The following is a 24,606-nucleotide window of genomic DNA, read 5'->3' as shown; positions in this document are numbered from 1 at the left end:
CAGTCTCCTCTTCTCCAGAATAAACAGCCCCAGTTCCTGCAGCCTTTCCTCATATGAAAGATGTTCCAGTCCCCTGATCATCTTGGTGGCCCTGCGCTGGACTCTCTCCAGAAGTTCTCTGTCCCTCTTGAGCTTTCTTAAATATCAGTACATAAAAATCAGTAATTACATACTGTAGTGAAAAGACCTGATAAATTTGGGCTTTTTTTTCCTTCATCTGAGACACTTTGACATCTTGTCTCAGGAAAGTGCAATAGAAGACTTAATGGAATAATGTTTTAAGTTACAAACAGTGCATTAGAACTGACACAATACAGAACTCTAAGGCTTTAAGGCTTCCACTTCACTCAAACTTCACACATGTATCACCTCTACTACTTTTTTATCCTCAGGTTATTGCCCAAGTTGCAAAATACCACAATGCAATAATTAGATGTCATCATGTCACTGTGCTGCTTTCCAAATGTTAGGTTGGACTTCTTGCCTGCCTGCCTTATTAGGTCTTACAGATACTTCTGTTAGTTGTTCAGATTTTTTTATACCTTCTACACTATTAATACTGGTTTTAATATATAATCTAATGTAGGTCTAGCTTATAGCTATTTAATTCTGCAAACTAATGAACTTTCCCCCATTAATGTTTAATAGTATTATTCTGACTTAATTAGTACTGTAATGCTTCAACTATGTCTGTACTTGTTTCCTTTCCCTAGTCAATTTTCAGAAGTAATTAAATCCTTCATCAACCCTGAAAGCACAGGATTGCACTGTACACAGTGGCTTAATTTCTAAACTTTAAAAACTTACATCAGCTTGATGGTTGATTTTTATTAATTTTCTAAATGAATTGAAAAACTGGGTGTGGTTGGTTTGGGGGGGTTTTTTGGTCAAATTCTTCATAATTATCTTTCACATATACTTCTCATCAAATATAACATCTTCTTCCCCTATGTGCATCTTGAACTAATCCTAGTTAGTCAGAACAATAAGGAAAACAGTAGCTGATAGGTTTAGGTAGCTGGGGGGGGTGCTACAGGGGTGGACTCTTTAAACAAAGATCTGCCAGAAGCTTCCCCTGTAGCTGATAGGGCTCGTGGCAGTCAATTCTAAGATGGACCCACAGCTGACCCAGGCCTGGCCAATTAGTGATGGAGGTAATACCTCTGTGAATAATGTATCTGAGAAGGGGAAGAAGTTGCTGCACAGCTGCTAAACTGCAGCAGCAACAGGGAGTGAGAATGTGAAAACATCTTCACAGACACCAAGGTCAGTGGAGAAGGAGGGGGAGGAAGGTGCTTAGGCCATGGAAGAAAGACTCCCCCGTGACCTGTGGCGAGGACCATGGTGACGCAGCTGTGCCCCTGCAGTCCATGGAGGCCACCAGGGAGCAGAGATCCACTCTCAGCCCGTGGAGGAGCCCACATCACAGTGGGTGGATGTCCAAAGGGTGGATGCCACACTGGACCAAGCTCCTGGCAAGACCTGGGAGCCCATGGGGAGAGAGGAGCCCACACCAGAGCAGGTTTGCTGTCAGGGCTTGTGATCCTGTGAGGGACTCAGGCTGGAGCAGTTGGTACCTGAAGAACTGTTCTCCCGGTGGATGACACACATTGGGGCAGTGTGTGTGAGGAGCTGCCCCCATGAGAGACCCCATGCTGGAGCAGTTTGTGAGGAACTGTAGCCCATGGGAAGGACCCATGGAGAAGTATGTGGAGGACTATCTCCCACGGGAGATATTGATACTTCCCAAACTGTAGCAGTGGGAAGTGTGAGGAGGCCACCCCCCGAGAGGAAGCAGCAGCAAAGTCCACCTATAATGAACTGACTGCAACCTACATCCCCCATGCTGCTGGGGGGAAAGAAAACAGAGTCCTGGGAAGACGGAGGGGTGAGGGCAGGTGTTTCAAGATTTGGTTTATTTCTCATTTCCCTGCTCTGTTCTCCCCAACCTGAGTCTATTTTGCCTGTGACACTAATTGCTGAGTGATCTCTGTGTCCTTATCTCACAGAATCATAGAATGGTAGGGGTTGGAAGAGACCTTTAGTCCAACTCCCCTGCTCAAGGAGGCCTATCTAGATCAGGTCACACACAAACATGTCCAGGTGGGTTTTGAAAATCTCCAGAGAAGGAAACTCCAGAGTCTCTGATCTTGACTTACAAACCTCTCATTATATTCCTCTCTCCCCTGTCCAGCTTGGGGGCGGGGGGGTGGTGACAGAACAACTTGGTGGGCATCTGGCACCCAGCCAGGGCTAAACCACCACAGTCATGCATTTTAAAATTAAAAGACAAATGAAAACAGATATTGCCTACATTTAAATGCTAACTCTTTCCCATGCGTTTTCCAGTGCCTACCAGTAGCTACAAAAGAATGTTTTTGCTTTCATAGCCAATGTACTTATTCCCTTGCAGCCTTTGAATTTCAGTGAATTTTTCATATTGCAGCCCAAATGAAATAATTTTATAATTTTAAAGGAAATTTTATAAAGCCAACCCAAATGGATACAAATTAGGAAGATAACATTTTTTATTATTATTTTTCAAGGGAGGAGTCAATCCAAAGAAAGAAGAGATAATACAACTTTATTTCTTGATTGAAGCTGCAGTCTTTGTCATTCCCTATATATAAGTTTTCAGCTTCCTCAACTATTTGGTTACCTTCTAAAGTGTTTCTTAGTAATGTTATTATATTAGTCTCTAGAAGCTGACCTAAACAGTTTCAGTTCTTCTTTCAGTTCTGAAAAACCTGCTACTGCTACTCTGAATTTTCCTTTTATTTAAGCGGAGTTTTAATACCTGACTAACTTTTACAGCATCTCTCTAGCAGCAGAGAGAGCTAATCTTTTTCTTTGGGAACAAATTATTTGGTCTCACTAGTGTCATAACTTACTTCTCTCTGACACAATCGCATGGTTAACCCCCAATAGTCAGTATAATTCCAAATCTGTTGGTGGCTCTGAATGTAATTTGCCAAGGAAAGAACAGAGGAAGGAGCGGGAAATAGCATTATCGCCATTTTGCAGCACAAAATGATAACCATTGTAATGGTGATGTTAACACAGCAAATCTAAAAAAAACCCCAAAAAGCGATGTTCGTAACTCCTTGAGAATGTGCAGCTCCTAAATTATATAAGTTTCCTGAAACAGCTTTAAGGTTCAGAATCATCGTATACAACTCCAACACTTCTGTAAGAGGCCTAGACAAGAACATTTGTTTGGTTTAGGTCTTCTGTAGTCAGTTGAGATGGACAGGCTGCATCTCGGGATGCTTCAGCTGAAGTTAAAAGCAAGCTTACGTGATTGTTTTTAAAGCCTCTCTAGTTTGGATGTTGCTACTAACTTGCAGGTGCAAAGGAGTCGTGATGCTTAAAACTCTGTAGTGTTAGCCAGCTGACTTAGGAATTAAGTTTGGAAGCGTGATTGTCTCCCAAAATAGTCCACAGATATACAGCTCCCATGAGATTTTTATGTTAATTGTTTTCTAAAATCAAAAGAACATGCTCTTGTAACAGCGGCAAAATGCTAGAGTAGATAACAGGGAGTTTTCCCTTGTTGTAACTGGAGACAGCACAAAAGATGAAAGAGATAAGAAAAAATTTATTGAGAGGAAATACTAAGAAGATGGGAAATCTCCTTGAAGAGTTCATGTAGACACACCATGTATAATTCAAAAGCAAAGACACTACTCAGTGAAAAAAGCAGAACTGTGAAAATGCAGCCTCTGCTGTGGGACAGAACACATTATACCCATTTTTAAGAGAAGCTGTGTATTTTTACTCTCTAAAGGATTTGCATCAGGCTTAATACCATGGAAAGATGTACTTCCCTCCACCAAAGGCAGAGCATTTATGAGTGTATACATTGCAGTATGCTGTAGCAACTCGCAGTTCCTAGGATCAGCCACAAAGACGTCGTTTCACTTCAACCAAACTGGGGGAGTAGCATTTTTCTGAAACACTGAAAAGAATCCAAGCTCTCTAGCCCTCATGCAGTAATTTATTATTATTCATACCTTTATTTTCTGTACATTTTCTTACCTTATATTCTGAACTGAGGGATTTAACGTTTCATCTGGAACGTTATTGGTTACAGCTGCGTGTCCTTCAGTGAGGGACTGCAATGGCTCCATTACGTGTACTGTCCGAAAAAGCTGAGTGGGATATACTGGCTGCGGAGATTGCATTGTCCTCAAAGCTTCTGAAGTCAAGCCAGGTGTCTGCTGTTGTACAACTTCTACGTGCTCCTTTAGCTTTGCAGCCTTTGAGTTTCCTGTTTTTAGCGCTGTGGTTGATCCTGCCTTTGTTCCTGCATTTGCAGACGCTCTAGATCTGCTCGATTGGTTTCTATTGGCCACAGGAGTTGAGAGCAGACTTGAATCTGATGATTCGGTGCTAGGGCTCGCATCTTCATCATCTATATAGACGAGATCTTTTGGCATTTCTTTAAATTGATATACTAGGCGCTGACCTTCTACTTTAGCCAGTATTCCTCTTTGGTAATAGTATCTGTTTAAAGCGTACACACATCAAGTTACACAGCAGTTTTAGCCAAGCAGGGAAAGAAACCCCCCCTGAAAATAAGACCAGCACTAACAAGTGAACAATATCTTAAGCGCTTAGTTTTCTTCATTATAAAGGAGTGGCCAATTTAACAGCTTATTTTTTTCTCAAAACACTTCCTTTTACTTTTCGTATTTCTTGCCACCTTTTCATTTGAACCTCAGGTAACTCTGAGAAAGAGAAGAACTCTGTGACTTGGCAGCTCTGCTATCAACTCATATTACTTAAAAAGCTTCACGAAACTCATAATTACTCCTCTTGACTCATACAGTTCTTTCAGTTGCCTGAATTAATGCTTAGTCATCAGTGAGCACAGGCAGACATTTTAGCTACGAGAAGGCAAAGGGAACAGAATAGAACTACTTGTGTACATTTACAAATTAATATGTCAATTTGATATTATACACACTGAAGGGAAATAAAAAGAAATGCATAACTGCTCAGGTGGACAATTATCAATCAGCAGGTAAGGCTGAAGCTTCATGGATGTCTGCTTATTTTGCACAGTCTTTTATGTATGAGAAAAATCCCAGCCTGATAGGCAGAAGCACATAAGATGTTTTCAAACTGCCTGTACACGCAAGTTCCAGGAAGCGCAACCAGACCTGAACTCTTAAACTGTATCTTCCACTGGAAACGAGATCATTTGCAACAAGCACAGATCACTTCATGAATATACCTGAATTTAGGATTTCTTTGAGAAAAGATATTACAATTTTATGTGAAAGGCTTGCTCCACTTGGAATCTTCAGTCTCTTACTTTGTGGCTGTCAAGATGAAGTTTTCACAACAGCACTGAAAATGTCTCAGATGAGATTGAAGGTGACCAATTTAGGGTTGAAGTTTTGTCCTGGTTTTACCTGGGACAGAGTTAATTATTTTCCTAGTAGGTGGCACAGGGCTGTGCTTGGGATTTGCGCTGAAAACAGCCTTGATAACCCAGAAACACTTGGTTATTGCTAAGCAGTCAGCATCAAGGCGTTCTTTGCTTCTCACCTTGCCGTGCCAGGCAGTATGCTGGAGGCTCACAGGAAGCTGGGAGGGAGCATAGCCAGGACAGCTGACACCAACCAGCCAAAGGACTAATTCCATACCATAGGATGTCATGCCCAGTATATAAACTGCAGGCAGTTGATGGAGATGGGCCAATTCTAATATATTTTATTATTGTTATTATATGTTATTGCTATTTTGTTATATTTTGTTTTAATTATTACACTGTTCTTAACTAATGGGTTTTGGTTTTCCTTTTCAACTCTCCTCCACATTCCACTGGTAGGGAGTGGTTAGTAAGGGTTACTTTTAGTTAGCTTGCTAATTTTCTGAAATAACATCTTCATTTCCTAAACTGATAGAAAACGAACTCTTTTCTGTTGATAGACAAATTAGATAAGACATTTAATGCATGCAAACAAAAGGCAACAAAACGGTTTGTTATTAAAAATGCACATACCTCAGAGCTCTACCCATTGTTTCATAATTCATGTCAGGTTTGTTTTTGTGTTTTCCCCACAACCTGGATACAGCCTTGGAATCTACCAGTTTGAAAATGCCCTTCTCTCTTTGAGTCCATTTGATATATTTAGGACATGTAGCTTTGTCCTGGAGCAGTGCTAGTAAGAACTCCCAGAGATAAATTGTATTTCCTAAAATAGAAGTATTTCAGGACACAGAAAAAAAAAACAAAAAGGAAAAAAAATATTAGTTGACTATATTTTATCATGATTTAAATAATCTACAAAATTAAGAAGATGATCTCTTCTTACAAATAAACTGTAATATATCATTTGGACAGTAAACCAATGGTCACCTAGTTCCAAGCACCCATGTTAGACAGCATTGGTCACCTATGTGCACACTTCCCTCCTCCCTAAGCCAGTCACAGAAGCCGTCACTATTGTTTTACCTTGAACAGGAATATGTTCAGGCTCATCATCTGCAACCACCTGCAGGGAGGTTATAGGGATGATAGAGGTAATAGTCTCTTCTCCCAAGTAATGAATGATAGGATAAGATGAAATGGCCTCAAGCTGCACCAGGAGAAGTTTACATTGGACGTTAGGAAGAACTTTTTTACTGAGAGGGTTGTTAAACAGTGGCACAGGCTTCTCAGAGGAGTGGTAGAGTCACAATCACTGGAGATATTTAACAGTCATGTAGACGAGGTGCTGAGGGACATATTTTAGTGGTAGGCCTGGCAGTGTGAGGCTAGTGGTTGGACTCAATAATCTTAAAGGTCTTGTCCAACCAAAATGATTCTGTGATCCTCTGAAAATGCTGGAAATTAAGCTCTTGCTTAAATACTTTGTTGAATTAAGGTGAGTGTTATAATCCTTTAGAAGACTACTTTTAACAAATAGATTTACACGGGGTAATCACTAGCATGTGCTTAGGTAGGCAAACCTTCAAGCATAAAGTTCAGAAAAAGTGGTTTGTTTTGTTTTTTTCATCCAGTGAGCACTTGCACTTGCCGGTAGACAACATTTACATCTTATTTTACAAACAAGCTGGCACAAACATTTATATATGGACACTCCTCACATCTGTTCAGTGTTTAGCACATATAAAGAAACAGCATTCAAATCCCAGACACTGAATATTTAAAATTAGTACAATATTTGCATACTTTTTTCTGAAAGCACATTTAAGAAGTCTAAACTCATAATAACTAATAAGACCCTTTTTCCTGATTTGTTTAAGGCTTTTGGTGTCTGATGTTCTTTTGGACACTTGAAGCTGCACATAAGCTTCTTAGTGCTATGTCGCTAGCTTGAGAAAGGAAGAAGGAACCTCTTGTATGAAACTATCACCTCCCACAAGTAGCCGTGGAAAAACACAGCAATGACAGCATGTGCAGATTTCTTAGGTTTCATAGAACAGGTTTCACAAAGAATTATACCCAGTGCATCAGAAGGTCACAGGACTTCTTTCATTAGCTTCATTTTAACCTGGCAGTTTTTTCAGCTTTAACAACCACCAATCTGAACTTTTCCAACAAGAAGAGGTGTTTTACACATTAAAACACACATACTATTGTATTATAATCTATATTTAGTAAATGTTCACCAAAGTCATCAGTACTGGCAGCTCCTTCAGCAGGTAGAAACTTGAAAAGTGAACATCCCTAGAGAAAAAACACTGCCTTTGCAACAAATGTCTCTCAGCTCCCATAAAAAGGTCAGCCTGTTTGTTTTTGGGTACCTGGAAAGGCAAAGGTTAAGACTGTTTAGGCCATTGGCAATGTCTGGGAGTGAGAGCATTCCCAGCCACTTACCACCTAATCCAGGGCACTTCTGCTGTAAGTCTAGACTAAAAATGCTTAGCTGCATCAAAGCAATCTGAAAATTTGTCACTGCTTAGCCACCGAAAATCATTCTGAAGAAGTGTCTGTGAAAACCACATCTGCCTTACTCACAGGCAGATTTTTTAACCTCTTCTGAGTCAGAGCAGTAGAAGAAACACGTAGAAAACCCGAGTTTTCGCCATGCGTTGCATCAAATAATTCTAGGGAGGGCTCAGTATTTTGTCATACCTGCTCTCTTTAGGGGAACACTCTGGATACTGAGACACAGGCAACTCTCACGATGTTCTAGTTGCTTCCTGTTATGGCTGGTTATTTTATTAGCCCTTTTACTTCAATTCTATGTTCCTCAAAATGCAAAACAAATGCTTTTGTTGTAGCTCTTTTTTTCTGTAACAGGCAGAGGTTTCAGGCAACAGGCTTTTTAATTGCTCATGAATTAGCCACTCTGTAACAAGGGACAAGTGTGAAATACAGTGTATCCCTGCTTTCATCACCAGAAACACGAGACTCTTCCACCTTTTAATTTTGTGGCTAGCTGCTTTAATATTTTCTATTATTTCATTTGAGCACTACTTGGGAAGTTAGTCAGATATTTTCATTTTTACTTAAAAATCAGGTTTTCATTTAAAAAATATATAGATAAAAGGCAACAATCTGTACTCAAAGTGTCTAACATTGACTTGTTCAATGTTTATTTATGGCCAATAGGTATTTTTCTCCTGTTATTTCAAAAAATCCTTCCTCAAAAGAAAAAAAAACCCACCAAAACATACTAATTTGAGCAGTGCAGCGATTTCTCTGATTTCAAGAGTCTGACATTCTTATGCCACCATCTTCCAGGTCTGGCTGGGCTTTAGTCCTAGTAAGTATTGTACATCAGTCCCTAGTGTGTGCAGGCACTTGTGGTGACAGAAGTAAGGTTCATTTTGAGCTCCTGCTGAGCAAAGCAGAACTCAATGGAGGCCGGGGCATCAGGCTGGCATTCAAAATCCAGCCCAGCCATGGGTGAGGGTGATGGAGTCAACAGCAAAGCAACCAAGTTGTTGACAAAACTGACAGGCATTACTGAACAGTTCAGTCTGAAGGAAATTATTTATTGTATCAGTTATGTGGTACTTATTTCCTTTCTTCCTTTTAAACACATGAGGAATAAAAGAAGTATCAAAAACCCCAAGTCTTCTACTCAAGCGTTCAAGCTGTGTTACGATTTTCCTCAAAATTCAGGGCTTGGTACTTCCTGCTACCAACTGGTAGCCTTCATTAGCTCCTCATGCAGAATCAGACACACACAGATGGAAAATGTTTTCAAAGATCATCTGTCAAAACAACCACAGCCCAAGAAAGGCTAATACAATGCAATGTACTCCCCAAGACTTCCCTCAAAACACCACAGCCTCTGTGGGAGGTTGAAGAGTCTCCAAGAATCCTTGTAACTAAAGTGACAAATATGTTATTCTCCCTAGGAACTGGGTCTTTCATCAAGAAATCTCATGTGCTAATTTTTTTACTTGCCTTAAAAGGAGATGTTAACCACCCCTGAGCATAAGACCTGGGTTTACATCGCAACTACTGAATTTATTTTTACAGGTGGCTCAGAAACAATGTTCTCTTAAAAACATTGAGATCTTCAGTGAGAACTCTTTGACTTACCCTTTCCATCTTTGTTTTTCTTTTTCACAGATATGTTTGGAGTTGTAGTAGGGGACTCAGGACGAGAAGGTTTCGGCTTCTTCCCTGAAATAAACCACCAGTAAGTCAACTGCAACTTCAAAAAAAAAGAAATAAAAAAGAACAAGGACCTAAAAAGGGAAGAGATTTGTTTCCCCAACTCAGAGAAGATTCTCAATTTCTAGGAAGTTAGGAGCTCAGTTCTATGCTCAGTTCAATTTCTGCAGTAGGACTGGTGCCCCTATGCTCTTAGTGTACTTCCAGTGAAGATTTAGGAATTTAGGAATCAAACAAGATTGTGTGCTTGTTTAATAGACTCCAAGTCTCCACTGACAGCAGCAAACTAGACTGTTACGTGAAGAAAACATTTTTCAGCCCTATTGTCTTTTACACCTTTCTCAACAGTGGCTATAGGTAAAGGAAAGCCATTTGTATTTTTCTTTAGACCTGCAGAACCAGTAATAGGCTCTGAAAAAACACACAGTCGTAAGTATGGTGGCTCTGTCTGGTGAGGAAGACTGAAAGGAAGAAATTAGTTAAAACCAATGACACAAAAATCATTCATTTGAAACATGGAATAATTTTGGTTGGAAAAGACCTTTAAGATCATCAAGTCCAAACACTAACCTCACACTTCCAAGCCCATTACTAAACACCTCCAGGTCCTTTTCTGCCAGGCACTCTATCCCAAGCCTGTTGCATTGCCAGGGGTTGTTGTGGCCCAAGTGCGGGACTTGGCACTTGGCCTTGTTGAACCTCATGGGCCCTTGGCCCATCGCTCGAGCCTGTCCAGGTCCCTCTGAAGAGCCTTCCTGCCCTCAAGCAGGTCTACACACTCACCCAGCTTGGTGTCATCAGCAAGTTTACTGTGAGTGCACTCAATCCCCTCATCCAGATCATTGATCAAGATGTTAAAACAGGCCCCAGCACCAAGCCCTAGGGAACGCCACTGGTAACTGGCTGCATTGGAAAATGTTGAAAAATCAACTACCCAAACATAAGTTGAGTAAGGTCATGCTGAAGGATTTTTCAATATAAAACTTTGAACCTATTCCTTTACTAATTGTCACGGTAGCTTTCACAGGTAATGTAATTAATCACAAACCTTCTGAACTTTCTTATGAAATAAAAATTTCTCTTACCAGGTTTTGCAGTGACCCCTTAGCACATTGACATAACTAAATTACCCATGTACTTCTTTTGAGAGGCAGAACAGACCAAAGAGACACAGGTGCCAGAGAAATACATTTCTAGTCCAAGTAGCATATTGTCATAATTAAAGATCTAAAGAAAAATACTTTTTTCCAACGAGTTTATGTTCTAAGGAGGCAATACCATTGCACAGGGGATTGCCTGTGCAATCCCATACACTATGATACTCCACTTTCGGTTTTGTTTTTACGGGCTGCTTTAGTAAGGAAACAGTTCAGCTGCAAAGTGAAGGTTTTTCACTAGCACTGAAAAAAAAAATACTCAGTTCCAGCCTGAACTGTCTGCTTTCTTTTAGATTTCCAGGTATCTATAAAAAGTTATAAGAAACCCTGGCTTGAGCATTCATCTTTTGACATTAGCGGTCTTGCTAAGTCCACCTTTGCACCTTTTTCTTTCTCTCTTTTTTTGACAGGGCATGGGAGAGGAGGGATAGTTAGTTGAGAGTGCAACAATGAGGAAACTCTAGGAGTGCCTGGAGTCCTCTAATTTTCTTGCTTCCATTCAGATAGGATTCATGACTGAGAACGAGATACAAAGTTCAGCCATTATCTTAGCTAGTAATGTCTTCCTTGATTTGAACGAAGATGGGAGGGAAGAAATTCTCCAATATTAGGGGTGGGGGTTTGAAAGCATAAAGAACTACTGGAGTATATTTTTAGCAGCTTTGTTCCACTCACCATTATTGTTTGCAGAAATATCTGTTTTCCCTAAAATGTTTAGATGAAGTCACTCTTGTATACATCGGTTTCTACTGCATAAGAAGTCTCTCAGGGTAACTTTGGCTAAGTGCTTTTCTCTCCTTAAAGTTGTGTCATGGGAAGATTCTGTTGGTAGCTCATCTTGTTTCCCCTCTTGTATAGGCATAAATGTAAGCCATTAAGGAATGGGGAGTGGTTTTTTGATGTCATTAATTACCTTGTGTCCAGATGAGATCGATTCTTAAAAGAAAATGAAGTGGATGAGGGCTCAATTAGGTCATGAGTGAACTACTGCTCATCAGCTTCAGGAAACTTAAGTACCAATCACATATAATTTATGCACTTCTGATTAGAGATAAGTTAGGCTACTAAATATGAATATTACTGCTACAGCAATTCTAAGCTCTCTTGCTTCAGCCTAGACAACTTCAGGACACACAATTTTGCCAATACTCTGCCAGAAACCCATCCAAAATTAGAAATCAGTGAAGAATGTGAAACTCATTTGCAGAAAGGTTATTGCACTGTATCTGGGCTAGAGATACTTAAGGTGAGGGTTCTAGAGTACACTGGAAGCTATCATCTCCACGTGCTGACTGATACCATCAAAAACACAATTAACAGAGACAAACAAGACATATTTCCTTTGTTTAGAAGAAGATATTTTCTGAAAGCACATTAAGCATTAGCACACTTCCTCTTCTGGTTCAATAGAGCATAAATTTGTTACCTTTCAGAGTACATCACTAAATTCCTTTTTAGGAGAGAATTTTACAAAGAGGAAGGATGAAAAATGTGCAAGAGCTAAGCCTTACGTGAGGCTACTGTAATTTTGTACAGTTAGTTGAATTTGTAACTGGCATTTACGCTTTCCTATTTCCACAGCTGCAAAAACACTTCAGGTTAGAAAACCTGGCTACATATTAATGTGATATTTAGACAGTAAGATGCTCATCCTGATTAAATATTTTGATAAAACAACAGAAAAAGTTCAATACATTTTGTCACACTGTTTTCTGTGGGTTTTGTTTAAAAATATATCTTTAAAAACATTATAAACAGTATATATCTAAAATATAATGTGTAGATAACTTATGCAATCACCTACTGTCAGGTATCTCCCATATATCAGGACTTAAGGTATTAATATAGCAAATTTCCAAGTTTCTGGTTTTTTCTGACATCCCTTTGTTTTTCCTGTCTTTCTGATCCATACTCAGACATTCATGAGTACAACCATTGTGCTGAACATGGGTCTGGACTTAAGCAGATGAGTGGATACAGCTCTCTTACTGCAAGCAGTGAGGCCCACAAGGAAAGGAAGTGAAATCAGTCCATCACTTCTGAAGAACATTTTCTTGGAAGAGCTCTGTTTGGCAGTGCCATTCTGGCTCAGTTAGCTGGCAATGCTCTGCACAGGGCAACCCTGTATATTTAGCTGACAGGTTATATATGCTAGAAATCTACAAAATCAGGAGTGGTACAGATAGGACAAAATGACCACAGTCCTTTGCCATGCCACAAAACTCACCAAAGGAAGGGAAACAGATTGCACTTAAAAAACCACCTCAAACAAGCTAACAGAAAACAACCAAAAGAACTTTGCATCCACACACTGCACATCGTCCTAAACTGCGCTACAAAATTAACAACATTTTGCAGCAATTGTACACCAATGTCTTACAAATCTATGGACATTGTGAAGACATCATCGAAGTAACACTTCAATGTCATTCAGACCATAAAGTCTACCTCATGAAGTCTCAGCTTCATTGAACACTAGTAGTTAATGAAATGTTAAGCTGATGCGCATCTTTTCTAGTGTTTTTTCTATCCGATGTAACTGTCAAAACCAAACACATATATTTTCTGTGAAGCAACAGGTTTTCTAACCTACAGTTAGGGAGGAGGAAGGAGTGGGAGTAAGCAGAAGCACAACATGAAAGAAGGTATGAAAGCATCAAGCCAAAGAAGTTAAATGTCTGGCAGATAGAAGCTCCTTGCTTTGACCCACATAGCAGCCAACATTAAAAAGAAGAAGAAAAGAACAAAACTAAAAAACAGTTTAAAATCCTCTTACAGTTGGTTATCTCACCATAGTGTACACAGCACGGTAGTTTCCCCAGCAGCACTCTCTGGGCAGCTGCTGGTAAAGCTCTTCTCCACAGCAGTTTCAGTTCAGCTTTCTTACAGGAATTGGAGACTTCCCAACCCATGCGAGTCCCTACCAGCCCTTGTGACATACACGAGGTTTCCCCAGCCTCTCCACAGGCCAATATGCTCTCTCTCACAGATACTGACTACCAACATTTGGGAGTCGCATCAAAAGTAGCAGCAAAAATGCACTTTCGTTCAGCAGGAGTATGGCTGGCTAGCAGGAGCCCTGTTCTGGAAGGGTTTGACTTCACAGGTTGAACCCGTCAAAGTCCTCAGCCTTGGGATTAGTTCCAGAAACATAACTTTCTTGGTTTTGGGTTTTTTTTTTACACTTTGTTGCAACACCACCTTACATCTCCCTCCACTGTGTGACTCTTTCCCTGTAGACAGCAGCTTCAGGATCTCTGATGGGGTCCACGCTAAAGCAGGGCCGGAAAACAGGAGCAGAAGGTCTGACCAACATCACTTTCTTGCTCTTTCACACAGCACCGACTCACTGGACACTGATCAAATGTTTTCTACCACAAATGGGACTAACACTACAGCATGCAGCTATTTTAAAAAAAAAAACATAAAAATAAATTGTCTATATTTAATAAAAGCTAAAAATTTCTTCTCATTCTCATCCCAAATTCTGAACAGATCAAGTATCTTTAGTTGAAGTTAAGTAAGAGCTAATTAAAGTACTTCAGGATTCACAGTTAACAAAAGCTCTATAGCTTGTACTACAGTTCTGCTCTGAAGTTATAAATAGGAACAAGCAGAGGTTCACATTTCCTCTGTGTTAAAGCCTTATTGATACCTCTCCAACATCATTGGTATCTAAGGACCTGTATCTGTGCTCACACTACCCACTAAGAAAACGCCTTCTCTGTATTTCTAGCTGAGCCCACTCAGTTATTGTGACCTGACACCCAGAATGGTTCCAGACACCCACAGGGAAAGTGAGCATGCAACCCACTGCTCTGCTCCATGCTGCTGTTCTCCAGCAGCATCTTACCTTTTCTTTTCTTTGGTTGTTCAAATTCTGGGGTTTCTGGTGATTCAGCGTAAGGGTCTGGGGCTTGGTGAACTTCCACCACCTCAGGGATCCCATCAAGTGTGACTGACACGTGTGTAATAGGAGCCACTATATCATCATCTTCAGTTGCACCAAACATAGTTGCTTAGGGGAAAGCAACAATAAGAATATTTTTACACAGCCATAAAGACTTTTAAAGCTATTTTTTAGCACCAAAAATTTAAACACAGAATAAAACTATAACATTTAAGGCCTTTGTGGGAGAGACGACTAGTTCATAATGGAATATATACACTGACAACATTTTATACAAGCAGAAGCACTATTAACTAGAACAATTTAATGATATAATAATCCAAACCACCTGGCTTCATTCACACCTTCCCTTTCCTTACTAGTTCAACTCTGGCATGGCAATGAAATCCTTCACTGCATACAACCACTGGACTTCTGATATCCAAACTTTGTATGTAAAGGCTACCTGATAGCTTTATGCAACCATGCTGCACCTATTTCCTGACTCTTTCACAGATAAACAAGGCAAATACAGATTGCATTTGCTTTCATTAAAGACTTACTTATTCTTTTTTCATCCAACATAGGACCAGGGGAGTCCATATTGAGAAGTGCTTCAGCAGCCTCGATTGTTTCCATTGTTTCATCTCCATTATGACAAGATGCTTCAACTAAAAAGCATGAGAGGAAAATTAATTCTTAACAAGATACAAACCAGACTTACAAGCTTAACATGGTATTTATTCCTATTTCATTTCTAGGGGAGAAAAAAAGAAGTGTTAAACACAGTCTTCAACCAGATGAGTAGTACCAGGTTATTTGGGAAGAAAATGCACACTTGCAATCATTTTATTTATTTAATACACTACATTTTTTCAGATTGCAAATTTTCAGATTTTTTCAGATAGAAAAAAACCCCAAACCAACATAAACTCTTTGTTTCCACCTCATTTTTCTAACCCCTCCTTTGCTTATCAAGTATATGCAGTAAAACACAACACTCACGCACCCTACAAAATACCACTACAACAAACAATATTCCAGATGATATCCTTTAAAAAACCCAAGATTGACAATTTCTCCTTAAGGTAGACCAAAGGAAGTGAATTTCATATTTAAGAGCGCTCACCAAAAACGTTGTCATTTAGCCTGGAGGACAGACAAGAGAATATTCTACAACTTCTATTTGAGAGCATATGATCTAAAGGCATAACTGAACCCTAAACCATTTGACTCCATGGGAATTATAGGTAGGAGTAACATTGCCAGCTCCAGGAACACAATGAAAAGCAATCATAAGGCACAAAAAGTAATGCAGAGAAACTTCAAAAGTGTTGACTAACTAGACAATCCCTCATCAGTCTCATGAGGGTGGTCATTAGTCGAATATAAAGCTCTTGAGCATTAATTTATAATTAAGGTCTTCTGAAGCTATACATCAAAAAACCCCAATAATACATCACTTTGCAAAACAAGAGCCATCCAAGAAGGTAATATTGGTTTGACTAGAGGAGCACCTTACCACAGAATCATAGAATGGTAGGGGTTGGAAGAGACCTTTAGAGATCATTTAGTTCAACTTCCTCCCGAAGCAGGTACACCTAGATAAGGTCACACAGGAACACACACAGGTGGGTTTTGAAGACATCCAGAGGAGACTCCACACCCTCCCTGGGCAGCCTGCACCAGGGCTCCATCACCCTCACAGGAAAAATCATTTTTCCTTATGTTTAAATGGAACTTTTTGTGTTCCAGCTTCTTTCCATTACCCCTTGTCCTGTCACCAGATATAAGAGAAAAAAGTTAGACCCCTGACACCCACCTCCAAGGAAGGAGACTCCACAACCACTCTGGGCAGCCTGTGCCAGGGCTCCCTCACCTGAACAGTGAAATAGTGTTTTCTTATATTTAAATTGAACTTTTTATGTTCCAGTTTCATCTCTTTACCCCTTGTCCTGTTGCTAGATACAAGAGAGAAAAAAGGGATGCCTCAGTCTCCTGACATCCATCATTTAGATATCTGTAAATATTAATAAGCTCCCCCTCAGTCTTCTCTACACTAAACAGCCTCAGTTCCCTCAGCCTTTCCTCATAAGGAAGAATTTCAAAATAATTGTAGCATGACAAGTAAGTTAGATGATAGTTTCAGCACCTGGTACCATACACTTTTAGAACCATTTAGCAAATTCCTTTAGAAAGTTGGGTGGAAATGTGTCAGCCAGGCTTTCTCTGACACGAATTTGGAATTGAATTTGGAGACACACTGGGGGAAATGTTCTTAAGTGACCTGATCTAGGTGGACTTGCTTGAACAGGGGGGTTGGACTAGATGATCTTTAGAGTTCTCTTCCGTTCTATGATTCTTGTTCTGTGATTCTGTGTGTAATTTGCTTGCATCTATCCAAGCAGTACAAAGGGCTGCATTAGTATTCCCCTCCCTTAGCACTTCAATGAACCTCAGTTACCTTCTGAGGCCAGCAATGACTCAGCTTCATGTCCTCTCTCCCTGTTTAGCTTTCAGGAATTTTAGGTGGGGCAGTCACAGAGAAAATAAAAAAAATCAAACCAAACAACAAAACAAAGGAAAAAAAAAGAAAGAGACTGACTGACAAGAGCAAGCAAAAATGCAGCATAAAACACAATGCAATGACTTTGGAACATTTCTTCTTTGCATAAGAGCAAGATGTTTATGACAAAATTTCTATACTTAAAAAAAAATCACAGGAACAACAGAGTACCCAATTCACTAGCACTAAACAGTCCCACAATTAAAAAAACCAACCAAACAAAAACCCCCTAGTTTCATCCAAAATGTTTACAGCTTCAGCAATCCTGTCATTAGGAGAAGGCAAAGATGAATGCAGATATTCAAGCATCAGCCCTACCTCCTCCACCCAGCTGTGATTTACAGGCAGTATGTGAAGTTCAGGAAGAGCAGCCTCCTTATCACCTGATTTTTTTCTTAACCTTAGTCTCACTATGCCTCAAATGCCTGAGGATCAGGCTAAGACAGAACATATTAGGCAGGCACTGGAAACCCTTGACCCCACACAGCAGCTTATTACCCTGTGGTCTACAGGACCCTCTCCATCTCATGTTTAACAGACATTCAGACAGTGTAGTATCTGTATCTTCTGTCTGACATCTCCAAACAGGGTTTTCAACAGAGAAACACAGAGTTGGGGAGGAGGACAGTGTGAAAAGAAAATGAGAGGTAGGGAGCATGGACTAAGGTGGATGGACTATGGACTCTATGGACTTAGGAAGCCATAAAGCAAGATGGAACAGCAAATAACTGACATTTTTGGCATGCAGCTTACAGGCTCAGCAGCCCAGCCTGTACAGAGCATCTCAGCCCCAAGAGCCAAACAGCACCCCTAGGGAATGCCTGTCCAGACCAGTTGAGGAGACCAAACCATGTGCAGCCCAGGCAGTCTGTAGACCCACTCACGGTGCTGATTTGATCATTTCTGTTTCTAAGTTTTATCTGGGTGGGAACTTTCCATATCATGTACCAGCGTAACACTACAATAAGGATGTCCCCCTAAATACAGACATACTGAACTGCCAAAGCAGCTGTCATCAGTGCCCTGACATTGTTTGAACAGACAGGAAGGCAACCCACCACGACCTCACTCAGCTAAAGCCACTGAGCAGGGGCTGCCACACAGGATTTCAGAGCCACGGTTTCAGTGCCGTGGGTGGGGAGGATGGAGCAGCTGCTGTTTGGTCTTTCCCTGGCAAGAGGAGTAAGAGGAGCAAACCGGTCTGCCTGCTTTCAGGTAATGAACACAGTCAATTCTTCAGGCTGAATAATAGGAGGCGAGGCAGAAGCCACAAGCCTCTCATCACTGTTACACTGCATGGCCACAAGATAACCATTCAAATCCAAGACTAATGAAAAGAACTTACAGTACTCATATAAATAATGTAAACATAGAAATTAATGTAATTTGATACTCAAGAAAAACTCTAAGAAGTGCCAACTATCTGTCTATCCACAGACACAGAATAGCAAAACATAAGTTTCTTAAACACATTAATACCTTTCCACATGAATGCCCTTGCTAACACCCTTCAAGCCTCTTAGAAGATGACTTCACAAGGTAGTTTGAGCCAAGTTAATATTTCCCTGTTGCTAAAAAAATAAAGGCTGTGGTTCTTCCTCTCATTCCTGTCCCTGGTTCATGATCCAGACTCCTGTCACTTAACACATGCCAGGCTTCACACTTTTTTGATCACACAGTGAGATAATTTAGTTCTATAAAATGTCTGAAAAGTTCATAGAATCATAGAATTGTTTGGTTGGAAAAGGCCTTTAAGATCATTTGAGTGCAACCACTAACCTCACACTGCCAAGTTCAACATTAAACCATGTCCCTCAGCACCTCATCTACACATCTTTTACATGCCTCTAGGCATGACACCACCCTGGGCAGCCTGCTCCAGTGCCTTAAAACCTCTCAGTGAAGAAGTTCTTTAGGGTATTGCTGAGTTAGCAAGTTGAATTTACAAGAACTCAAAAGCTAAAGTAAACAAGCTGAGCTGCACCTTACAGAGGAGATGGAGATGTCCTGCTAGCAGCAAGATACTAATTCTCATCAGAACTTAAGACAGTGCTCAGAGATAACCAACTCAACTACCAAACACAAGTTGGTGTCTGTTATTATTTATTTTCTCGTAATACTGCAGAAAAGCATTCCAGTCACTGGAGGTTATCATACATTCACAAATTTAAGAGGAATTTGTATGAGGCAGCCTAATTTGTCACATTTTGGCAAAGTCAGAGCTGAAAGAAGAGGGAAGTAATTTCTGGAAAGCATTAGATTTCAGATGTTAAATAGAAACTAAAACAAAAAAGATGGGGGAAAGAGGAAAAAAGAAGAAGGGAAGAAAGATGAAAAAGGAAAAAAGAGGGAAGGAAAAAGGAAAGAATGGATGAGGAAAAAAAGGGAAAAAGGAAGGGGGGAAGAAAAACTGGTGGAGGGAAGGGAAAACCATACCTAAAGGTAAATCTCTTTTTTTTTTTTTCCCCAGGGTACTCTACAAGTTCTTTATCTGAGCAAGCCACAAATGTAAGCCTCTGTATCTGCACACCAATTACGGCCCAGTTCCTGGGAATCCAGGTTCACTATGAATCAGCGCCCGTCCTTGGCGTGAGGCTTGCCCAAACACAGCTTTTTGCTCTTCTCATCTGTTGGAGAAAGAAACTGTACTTCATGCTGGGAAGTTCCCCACCTAAGTCCAAAGTCTTGCTTTCGCTACTCTTGCCTAGTGTCTTTTCTGGAAGCTTTACACTGCTTTCGGTGATGTCACTCCACTCACTCGTGGCCAGCAGCTCCAGAGAGTGGACATGAGTCCTTGTCCAGGCCAAGATAAGGGCTGTGCTAGTCACAGCTGTGTTTAAATTCACTGCTGGTTTTACTACAGGCAAACACAGGTATCCCAGAGCTTCAGAATAATGCTGGAAGAAATAAAAAATTGCTAAAAGTAGAGAGATACACATTAAACATATACAGAGACCTCTTTTGCAGAATAGCTGGCTGTTACATTTAAGTGATTGTCTTTTAGTATCAAGTACAAGCTGATATGGTTGACTGACACTGTAAAAGTATGTTTATGAACACAGGTATTTCATGAAACCTACACATCGCCTTTCATTTTCTTTTTTAAATAAGGCTTTACAATTTGGAAAGAAAATTATCTCATTGGAGAACTGTATGAAAAAACCCTCACTGTTTTTAACCAGTGCAGAAGTGAAGAATTTCTTTACAAAGTAACTGAAACTGTATCAGTTTGTGGGCTTGGGTTTTTTTTACATCTGGCATCTGGTCAATTCAAAATTCTCATGGATTAACACTATGAATTTCAGCTTCCACCTAACTACTCCTTCAGATTTCGTTGTAGCATCGCGATCACTAAAGATGCTGGGTTTGTGCAAGACTCTTTGCCTTCATTCTCCTACTTGACCAGTTTGGCTTGTGCCATATGAATTCTCAAGCTTCACCAAATGTACAAGCCAAATGCTACCAGACTTTAAAATGTTGCAAATAACTTCTGAACTGGTTAATAAGCATCATTATCCACCTACAAAAATGCACACATCCATGCTCCCTATTTAGGCTAGGGCACAGGGCATCAAAGCACCTATTTATTTCCTGTCCCTCCTCTCTCATTCCCTCACAATTGTCTCAGTGCAGCTGCTACCTTGATCCCATGAAAACAGTACCTGAACAGGTGATGCACAGAATGGCAGAGTTTGAGTAACTGTTATTTTTCTAAATTAAACTGGCCAGGCACAACCAAGTGAAAAAAAATAAAGAATAACAACAATAAAAAGTTTTCAGAGAGTTACATAATCCAAATAATTCCTCCTTCCTATGCACCTTGTAAACCTAATGACATTAATATGGTACATAAAGTGTAGCAAACTGTACCATCTGACCACTTGCACAGAATTTATTCTGCACAAACAATACATCCTGTATTTTTCAGAGAAAAACACCATGATATTCCCTTTAGAGATAAAATAATTCAAAGCCAAATGCTCCAATTTATTTTGTTAATCATCCTTTACTATATGATAGTTAAGCATTTAAAATCCCACAATATTGGCAACAAACTGACCATATAAATTGCCACTGCAGGTTTTTTTCCAGGGAAAGAGCTTTTAAAGAGCAGAGTGATAAGGCAGGTCTGCCTATTCATTATAGAAATATGTGTGAGTATTAATGCAACGAACAAGCTGGTTAATAACCATCTTTCAGCAGGGTTTCATGAAAAGCAGATGCTGCTTTTTTAGTTTTCTGATGGTTATAATTTATACTACAGGTAAGTGCTCACCAATGTGCGATAGCTATGGTTTTGAAGAGTCAAAGCTACATCTTGTGAATGGAGAAACCTACCTGCATCTATCATTCTGCAGGTAAGTTCTAAAAAACTAACTGCTTCAGTTTCAGGTGACCTAACGCTAATTTCTATTAGTTTAGAAGAAAAGAGAAGTTTAATGTATGACAGAGTCATAAAACAGTAGGGAAAAACTCTCAACTTACAAAAAAAATCCATATCCTGCGCAGTAAGCAACCATTTCTCAGTAATGTTTAGTTACAAATTATGGCAGTTTCAGTTTTGTTTTGCTGTGAACTTCAATCTCATGAATATTTGAACGTGGACTTAGCACAGTATTTATAATATCTGATCCTCTCCCAAAGGCATTAACGTGGAAGAGATTGAAAAGACTGGTACAAACTTCAAAGAGCAAAACACTTCACTGTCGAGACCAAACATGCACCATGAGAAAATGTCAAGAAAGGAAGTTCAAAGAAGGGAGACAACCCCCCACCATCTGAAAAATAAGAGTAGGTGTGAAATTTCAGTTATGAGTAGCCTCATTTCAGAGGAAGCTACGGCAAGCCATGCTTGAACTGCATCTCTTCCACGGCAGCCTCACAGTTCAAGCAGGCAGTTGCAGCCACAGCCAATGCTTGCCTGCAGCAGGCAAGGAGGTGGTGGGGGACTCCTTCCCCAGTGTCCCCTCCTCACCTCCTCTGTGGGGTGCCTTCACATCCCTGGGCCCCAAAATTCTGTACCACTAGAGTCAGGCTGAGTACTTCCCTGTCAGAAACCAGAGGCTGAACCACCAGTGCTGCCCATCTCACATTCTGACCAGGAGCTTTCAGAAGCAGTGCTCGTCCCTGAGCTCATCCACTTTCCTTTCCAAGGAAACCCACAGCATGCACAGAACCCAGCAGGATGGAGAGTATGAAACAGATAATTAGTCGACATCTCCTTCACAACAATAAACTCTGCAAAGTGGTAGCTCTGCTTTTCTAAGGACTTCGCCTTTAAAGAAAACCATTGCTTGAACTACAATGGATGATGGAAACAATACTGTACTTGTCTGCCTCCAAAGTATCCCAGAAACCCTTGGACACCATCAGTTACAAGGATTACATATTTTCAGTCTCTGGCAGCAAGTTGCAAACCCTTCTCATGTGACCAGCAACAAAAAAAAAACGTTAACAAGAGCATTCACAAAAGTGAAGTTTCACAATTACTCACGCAAGTTCAAATTCACACACAATATATTACAGTGAATATGGATTCATAAAAATGATCCACTACGAAAAATTCACACAGCCGCATTAAGTGGTGCTTAAATAACACATTGAGAAAATGCCACTTGCAGTGTGAATAATTAACATGAATAGCAAGTGAATAGTTGGCAAGAGGTCTGAACTTGAAATAACGTTTAAGTATGTAAACCCTTCTTGAATAACCAGCTAACTTATTTGTACAGTCACAGTTTGTACACAGATAATTCATCAGTGAGAAAAAAAAAGGAGCCGTTTTTATATCAGATAAAACCATTTACCAAGAACAGCTCATGTCATTTTACTCCATGAATTGTTCCTCATGTCAAGTTTTGTTAATTTTTTGTTTTGCATCTGGGGGTAAAAAAGATTGTATCAGAGTGTGCCTCTGGAAATAATGTCAACTGCATGACTGAAACCAGTAAGCTGTCTGCAGGCCTGGAAACAGTCCAGGTGGGGAGACCAGCAGCTGAAAGGAGGCGCAGAAACAGATCCTCTCTCTGTGGAGTATCTACCCCATCTTTCATACTCGCTCAGCAAAAATGCTTCAAGTACATGCATTCGATCAGGGATTGTTTTTTTAAAAAGATGTGACACACCTCTGAGCTATCCTCTTGGGTGGAAAGGCTGCAGGAACTGGGGCTGTTTAGTCTGGAGAAGAGGAGACTGAGGGGTGATCTTATTAACATTTCTAAATATCTAAAGGGTGGGTGTCAGGAGGTTGGGACATCCCTTTTTTCTATAGTAGATAGTAACAGGACAAGGGGTAATGGGACGAAGCTGGAACACAACAAGTTCCACTTAAACATAAGAAAAAACTATTTCACTGTTCAGGTGAGGGAGCCCTGGCACAGGCTGCCCAGAGGGGTTGTGGAGTCTCCTTCCTTGGAGGTCTTCAAGACCTGCCTGGACATGTTCCTATGCGACCCGATCTAGGTGACCCTGCTTCTGCAGGGGGGTTGGACTAGCTGATCTCTAGAGGTCCTTTCCAACCCCTACCATTCTATGATTCTATGAATTGTTTTCTCCTTGGGACTACCTTTTCTAATGGGAATTTACACAGAACGTAAGTATTTTAGGTGTTACATACATATCTTAGGCATTAATCATTATTAGAGATTCAAAATGAATACTATCCTAAGCATACTTAGAGCAGTAAATCAGGTTAATATGCATGTTATGTCTAACTGTATACTCTCAGGAAGCTAAAAGCAGTACATCTATTCCAGCTGCACATTCCTTCTTATTGGTATGTACGTTTACTTAGGTATGGACTGACCATCAAGAGCAAACAAATCCTACGAAGAGCAAAGAAAGATCTTATTGATGCTCTGAGCATGAATCTTAATCTCTGTTGATGGATGAAACTCTTCACCACTATCAGCTGTGCAGCTGGGCTTTCGAGCCACCTGCTAACAGTATTAATGCAATTTTCTCTGTCTTGTACAGAATTAACAGCGTTCAATACTCCTATAATTTTGTTTCCTGTTGTTTTTTGTCATGAAGCCTTTTTTCCACCATTAGCCACAGCCATCTTAATGCAAAAACCTGGCACAGAAATATTTTTACTGCCAACCTGTGAGGGTGATATCATCATCTTCTATGATTTGCTCTTCTGCGACGTCCAGAGAGCTCTCAGTGATCATGTCACTAGGCTCATCCACGCAGGTTAAGCCGGAGTAGTTATGTAGGAGGTCAGCGCTAGGAACATGCTCCACGATGACAGCAGGGAAAATAGATGGATCACCAAGCTGGGGTGGAAGAAACAAAGTTAACATAATGGTAGTTAGGCTACATCCAATCTAATCACTTACTGATTAGTACTTCAACAAAACTGAATTTGACCATCAGGAGGGAGTACCAAAGCACGAGGTGATTT

General features: G+C 40.3%; 1 protein-coding gene across 6 annotated transcripts in view; it reads right to left on the bottom strand.

Annotated features, from left to right (window-relative positions):
* ELF1 (E74 like ETS transcription factor 1) overlaps positions 1 to 24,606 on the bottom strand; it is a 91,857-nt gene that overhangs the window by 10,643 nt on the left and 56,608 nt on the right. For all 6 annotated transcript variants that reach the window (XM_061995311.1, XM_061995280.1, XM_061995288.1 and 3 more), the window contains 6 exons: positions 24,304 to 24,478; positions 15,199 to 15,306; positions 14,600 to 14,764; positions 9,515 to 9,598; positions 6,014 to 6,206; positions 4,039 to 4,506 (listed from right to left, as the gene is read on the bottom strand). In XM_061995311.1, coding sequence (XP_061851295.1) covers positions 4,039 to 4,506; positions 6,014 to 6,206; positions 9,515 to 9,598; positions 14,600 to 14,764; positions 15,199 to 15,306; positions 24,304 to 24,478 — 1,193 coding nt within the window. The remainder of the gene's footprint in view (positions 1 to 4,038; positions 4,507 to 6,013; positions 6,207 to 9,514; positions 9,599 to 14,599; positions 14,765 to 15,198; positions 15,307 to 24,303; positions 24,479 to 24,606) is intronic.

The sequence above is a fragment of the Colius striatus genome, chromosome 1 (genome assembly GCF_028858725.1).
Source record: "Colius striatus isolate bColStr4 chromosome 1, bColStr4.1.hap1, whole genome shotgun sequence".
Classification (NCBI taxonomy): Eukaryota; Metazoa; Chordata; class Aves; order Coliiformes; family Coliidae; genus Colius; species Colius striatus.
This window is presented reverse-complemented; position numbering and strand designations above follow the sequence as displayed.